Source organism: Phalaenopsis equestris, unplaced genomic scaffold (assembly GCF_001263595.1).
Source record: "Phalaenopsis equestris unplaced genomic scaffold, ASM126359v1 Scaffold001191, whole genome shotgun sequence".
Lineage (NCBI taxonomy): Eukaryota > Viridiplantae > Streptophyta > Magnoliopsida > Asparagales > Orchidaceae > Phalaenopsis > Phalaenopsis equestris.
Genome location: NW_018165630.1, coordinates 16,711 through 23,731, shown reverse-complemented (window position 1 = coordinate 23,731; position 7,021 = coordinate 16,711). Strand labels below are relative to the sequence as shown.

The 7,021-nt window shown below is 33.7% G+C and overlaps 1 protein-coding gene across 1 annotated transcript in view; it reads right to left on the bottom strand.

Moving 5' to 3' along the window:
* Positions 1-490: 490 nt before the first annotated feature.
* LOC110033477 overlaps positions 491-7,021 on the bottom strand; it is a gene marked incomplete at its 3' end in the record, with an annotated part of 16,618 nt that continues 10,087 nt past the window's right edge. The window contains 3 exon segments of the mRNA XM_020737470.1: positions 491-665; positions 762-866; positions 2,721-5,192. Of these exon segments, the coding sequence (XP_020593129.1) occupies positions 491-665; positions 762-866; positions 2,721-5,192 (2,752 nt within the window).

The following is a 7,021-nucleotide window of genomic DNA, read 5'->3' as shown; positions in this document are numbered from 1 at the left end:
GTAAGAATTGTGTGCGTGTGTGTGTATTTATATATATATATATATATATATATATATATATAATTCTGCAATTTCAAACATTGATGGGCGGAATGATAGTACAATCAGTCAAAGAATACACAAAAGTGCTAGGGGAGTTTTAGCAATCACAATTTAATAAGTAAGATTTCCGTGCATACTACTCAATTCCTATGTATTTACATATCTAACACTTAAGATTTTATATATATACCACTTTACCTACGAATGAAAAGGTGTATTTCACAATTTAAAGTTAAAACGGTGCTATTTTTATGTGACATGAAAGATTTGGGTGGTACAAATGTAAAATGTAAAGTTTCGGAGTTAGAAATGTAAATACATAAGAATTGTGGTATGTATGTAAATGCCACATTTAATAATTGATATTATCAAGTGTAAAAATTTGTTCGAAAGAAAGTCAATATACTGAATAATGCACCATAAAATACTAGAAATAATGACTTTGTACCTGAGCATTGTAACTTTGTAGACCCACAACTGGCAAGGTTATAGAATTTATGCAACCATCAACAGTATTTGACGTGTTTTTCCGAACAAAGCGGCCAAAAGAATGATAGGTTAAAAAAGCGGCACGAAAGCTGCCTTCAGGTATCTGATAGATCGGATACCACGCAACAGCATACCTGGAAAGCCATGGAAAAAAAAATTAAAAGTCATATTATTGCCAATTACCTCTAGAATAAATTTAGGAGAAAGTGCTAAATAGTTGCATAACAAACCAAGAGGCCGGGTGGAGTTCATTCAGATTTATACTCGCCAACTTGGAAGGATCCCCGAAAAAGTGGCAATTAGCTGAAGAATCGCCGAGAATAAGCTCTTGAATCCTATTAAATTAAATATTTAGCTCAATGTCAGTATAAAACAAAATAAGGGACATATATTACTAATACAAATGCAAAAAGAGAATTTAGAAGCGTGAATACAGTAACTTTTTAAGCTGGAGGTATAAAGTTAAATATAGATTATCTAGGCAGGCTGTATTGTGCAAGGATCAAGGGATCTCAAATTTCAAATGCTGACAAAATAAAGATAATTAAAAATGCCTTTTTTTTTCTGGTGCTCATGTGATCTTCTGTACGAGGAAGAGGGGAGCATTATTCATTACCCGCAATTTCTAGGAGGTTAGGGGAGGAGGGAGTGCATCTTATTAGGTGTTCTAACAAAATATTTTATATTGGGAAAGTGATAATATCATGGCCTTAGTTACAGATGCATAGTACATTCAAATTTTGATCTTCTCTATCCTTAGAAACATAAAAACACGATGCGATAGAATGATGTATCATGCTTTTCATTGTGTTAAATGTAGGGAGAATTTACATACAAACCAAAAAATTCTTATATATTTATGTATCTAAAACCCAAACTTTAATATTTACATGCATAACACTCAAATCTTTAATATCACATAAAAAATAACACTACCACATACTTTCAAAAATTTAAATTCAGTTTTTCATGCATAGGTTGATCACACCAAAGTGATATTAATGTATATATGAAAGTTTGGGTGCAATAACACTACCACATACTTTCAAAAATTTAAATTCGGTTTTTCATGCATAGGTTGATCACACCAAAATGATATTAATGTATATATGAAAGTTTGTGTGCTAGATATGTAAATATATAATATATATAAGAATTGTGTGGTATGTATGTAAATTTCCCTAAAAGTAGTTCTTCAATCCAGTGAAAATAGTTGCACTTTTCTGTTAATTGGTTTTATCTGTAGTCTAAAATATTGAACTTCCAGACAATCAGACTAAATAATTGTATTTGCAGCCTTAGTTTGTCTAGTTATATATTTTTTGTAATTGTTTCTATATCTTATCAGGTAAAACTTCACTTATGAACCTATTCAACTGTCGTAATCAATTGTTTAAAGCATAATCTTGGACAGCAGGCACAAAAATTGTCATAAAATTCAGGAGCACATTGGAAATAAACCATGCAAAATACCCTCTAATCTAATAACATTTGGACATTAACCTGAATAACCAATTTGTCTTCAATCCAAATACAAATAGCTAAAGAAACTCCAAAATGTTTAAAGCATCCTGACATGCATGAAGGTTATCCTACAATTGAACGCAGAGATTAGATTTCAAATTCTGGACGAAAATGACTTGAATGAAGGTGATATTAAAATAATTAAAAAGGAAGATTTACATACAGACTACTCAATTCCTATGTATCTACATATCTAACACCTAAACTTTAATTTTTACATATATGCCAACTAGTTTATGCATGAAAGGTCCATTTCACCTTTTAAAAGCTAAAAAGGTGGTATTTTTTAAATGATATGAAAGATTTGGGTGCTATAAATGTAAAAAGTAAAGTTTAGGTGTTAGAAGTGTAAATAGTTAGAAATTAGGCAGTATGTATGTAAACGCTTCATAAAAATATATAGTTAGAAAACATGTTCTGCAAGTACTATTTACCAGAATGCATAATTTTGCCCAAACAAGACAAAAAAAAAGTTGATGTTCTGCAAGTACTATTTACCAGAATGCATAATTAAACAAGACAATAAAAAAGTTGAGGCGGAGATTTTGGACGCTCGTGGAATAGAACTTTTCCACTCAATCAAAATTTAAGCTTACAATCTGGTTATTAATTTATCCATACTAATATGTACACTATATCAAAGATAGAAAGATAGTGGAACTTACTTATCAAATAACGGTCTCCGCTGCTGTGGTTGGTCAGAATCAAAATATTCAAACAGCAGTTGTTCCTCAAAGTTTAGTTTATCAAATTCTTCATCTTTCCTTGATGAACACAGTTTTGTTGACCTTTTATCTTCTTTTTTGCATGGCCGTGGCAAAAGCTTTGACAATATTGGTAGCGAAGCCAAACCAGTCGAACATTTCAACCTCTCACAAACATCACAACTTTTCATGACATCTCCTTCAGCATCCTCTTTAGGATAACTGAAAACCTTTCCTGATCGACCAAATAACTGTACGGCAGAAAGATAAGGTACGAAATAAGCACAAAACTTAGAAAGATTGGTACGGGATCTTTTAAGGGAATACGAGTCATCTAACTTTACTTCTAACCCATAACTGCCGGGCTTCTCATACCATTTCCATAGTCGTCTCAGTGACTCATTGGGAACTTGATGGGAACACAACGAATCTCCATTGATTCGACTTTGAGAACACAAACCACAAGTGCTGATGCAGCCTGTTTCAATAAGCGGTGATGCGGAACGAAGTAATCTCTCAAATCCAGCAAGCTGAATGCTCTCAGTTGTAACGAAATATTCATATGATCCATTAACCGCCTCGATTATCTTCATTAAACCAGTCTCAAAACCCAAAAAAAGTTTTCTTTTTGTTTCAAGAGAGAAGTGGGAACCCGAAGGAGACGGGAAATCGCTAGACCCTTCAGATGACGTACAAGGTTGACTATAGAGCTTGTTGATAAGGCTGCCCTCTTCAGGAGACGAGCAATCCGTAGAGGTAGAAGAAGGGCTCAAACATTGTATTTCTCGAGTTGACAAATGGGCCAAACTACGAGAATTTGAACTAAATTCGTCGGTAAAGCTCGAGTTTAGACTACTAGGATATTGATCAGCACGGCTTTGGTCTGGATTTGATTCTATCACTGTAGAATTAGCTTGGATTTTTCGAGACACTGGAGATGTATTTTGTAGAACGCTGCAGATATTATCTGGTGCTGATGTGTTCTGTAAGATTGAGTTCTTTGAATTCTTCGTCGATCTCGACAAAGCATTAGTGCCCAAAGTCAGCTGAGACTGAGAAATACTCTTAAAGTCAACTGCGTTTTCAAAATTTTCATTTCTTAGAGCTTGAATTTTAGAAGGAATATTTATACTGTCTGAAGTGGTTTTAACCATAGAAGATACTATGGACGAATAAGATTGGGGGGAATCCATTTCATTAGAACATCTGAAAGGTTTTCCCCTTCTAACACTTGTTTCCAAGCAATTGAAGGCAATATCGATGTTTCTTGAGGCGGTTTTTTCATTATTTTGAGGACAGGTTAAATCTGAAATGCCCGCCTTTTCTACTTTCTGCCACACAGAATGTTTATTAATTGTTTCGGATCGCCGATGCAAATACACATTATTAAGTTGATGTGCATCATTTGAAAACCCGGAAAATTTTCGAGCCGCCCTTCCTCTCTTCGCTCGAATAACGGGATGGAAATCATCGCTGCTCGAAGCTTGACTGCTCCCTAAAAGTCTTTCTGAACTGCAATCAGTGTCTGCAATATCCTTTTGCCAGTCAGAAGAATTGAAATTCGTCCTATTTTCCAAATTAAATCCCCCATTATTTGAATTGGACCATTCCATTCCACAATCATAAAGAGAATCTTCGGTCATATAGATCTCAGCATTATTCTGAAGAGAAGTGGACGAACTCAACTCACAAGATTGATTTGAGCTTGATGTTAAAATCTCGAAAGACATCTTGTCTCCAACATTGTCACTGAATTCATAAGAAAGAGAAACAGTCTTTCTCAAACCATCCACGCTTTCATCTAATGGTTTTCCCATGAAGCTCGATAATAAGCAGGAACGATCTATACCATTGCATTCTATTTGCTCCAAAGCCTCGTTTGAAGCATCTTGAACAAGCAAGTTCATATTTTCGGATGCGGCAGAACAAACTAGATCACCTCCGGTGGATATTTTGGATTTTGAAGCATCGCAGTTGACTTCTTCACCAGGATTTTCGGGTTTAACGAAGGCCTTTTTATTCGAGGATCTTTTATAATGTTTTCGCTTCTTTTTTCCTTTTTTCCTCGAACTTTGTTTTGCAGGTTTATCCGCTTTACGAGTTGCGTCAGCTGATGCATTCAAAGATATACAATTAGAGCCATAATTAAGCCAAGATGACTCTTCCTGTGCAGCGGTTGGCAGCATTTGAGCAGAACCAACAGTAAACTTAGGATTTTTCTGCAAACCGGGACAGGTTTCTTTCTGCAAATCAAACTGGATGAAAAGTCTTGGTTGTGGAAAAGATGAATTATGATTGTCAAGAATGTCTGCATTAACTGGATTTTGAGAACCCTGTTCATTTCTTAATTCAGGCCCTTGAATGAATGTAGAAAAAGGCACCATCATTTGAGATAAATGAACATCAAGTCGAAGGAATCTGAGAACAGCAGGCCTGCTAAAAAAATTTCAAAACATTCTATATGAAGTTGAAGGAGAAATAACAGGAAATATGTTTTTTTTTTTTTTTTTGCTCCTAATTAAACATCACAACAAACAAAGGATACAAAATAAAATTTAATATTTCAGTTCATATCAGTAGAATAATTTTTTTATTTGGTAAAACTGCTAATGAGATTTCCCAACCCTTCTTTCGAACCAAAGATTTGGGCTGAATAAAGTAAGAGCAGTAAACTCGAAATGAACACTTAACCACTCGTAGGGTTTTTTACTTGTATTGTCCAAATTATAAGCATACCACACAATTCTTATGTACTTATATATCTCACACCTAAACTTTCATATCTACACACAGTACGTGCGTGCGCGTGTTAAAGAAACAAAAAGCATTAAAAAATGTAAGCCGAAAGAGTAATATCTATCCACTAAAGAGTAACAAGCTCAAAATCATTATTAGTTTATTTAAATTTATCACACAAAAAACTAATTAAGGTGTAAGAAGGATACTAGCATCTACAAACTAAAGACTAAGGCACAAAATTAAAATATGAGGTTAAAATAGGTTCTAGAGCATGAGAATATTCGATGAAGGGGAAGGTTGAGGGAACAACTTCTAGCTATTTGGTATATTAAATTTTACTATTAGCATGTATCACACACAAAAATTATATGTTCATAATAATCAACATAACTATCCCGAACAATAGGACCTTTAGAGGATAATTTTTTTTAATTCTGAATGAGCCATGAAACAATAAGCATATCATGACTAAAGAGATTGCAAAACTAAAAATAGGAAGGCAAACCCTCAAATATCACTTCTTGTCAATCCATACTTCTTAGCCAAAGAAGCAAAAACATCCATTCTGATATGAACATGAGACAGATAGTTGAGAGAGTGTAACGGTAGTAGCATCCTATTGTATTGGTTTGACAAGAATTTATCCAAGTGAGTATAGAATAGAATGATTGTTGAAGTGGACATAAAGATGAAGTAGAACAAACCATATTGGGGTAATAAGAAGAATGCTTTAGCATACGTGTATAGATATCCTTCATCTAATATAAACAATGAGAGAAAAGTCTCGAATTATGTAATCACGAAGAAATTTGATAAGCACTTGACAATGAACAAGATATCCAATAGATAAATTACCAGCTAGATTATTCAGATATAAAAGTATAAATAATCATCAAACTTAGGTGGATAAATGCATATTCACCAACCAAAATCAAGAAAAATAGTACTGTCAAATAAGAAACCCCAGTCTCAGAAAAATGAAAGCCTGTTTACCACTAAAGATAGTGGGTGGCTTGTGTCTAGTGGAATTCAAACCATGTTGAAAGAATAGAAGAAATTTGGACGACCATACTGTTGATCCAACAGTTATGCTAATCCATGAAAGTTTGCCAATTTAGGGTTTAGTGCCAATCTAATTGTGCCTTTCCAAAAGAGCATAAATATCAATTTTAACAAGAACTTTGAAAATAGACCGCCTGCAGAGTTTGGTGGTAGTAGCATCTATTTATATTAGTTTTTCAAAAGAGAATTTAGTATAATGTCAATTGGTTAATAAAGTAGATATGAAGACGAGAGAAAAAAATAGGCACATAGAGGTAATAGGAGGACTTTTAAAATATTAAAATAAAAAGACAACTTCAAATATGGACATCAAAAAACTGGCCTAATTTACAAAAAAAAAATCTAGAATAATCTACATCCCAAGATGTATTGATAAGCACACGGCGACTGCTAAGAAGTCGAATTAAAAAATTTTCAAATATAAATCAAACATGAATCTATGAATAATCTCCAAATTAGGG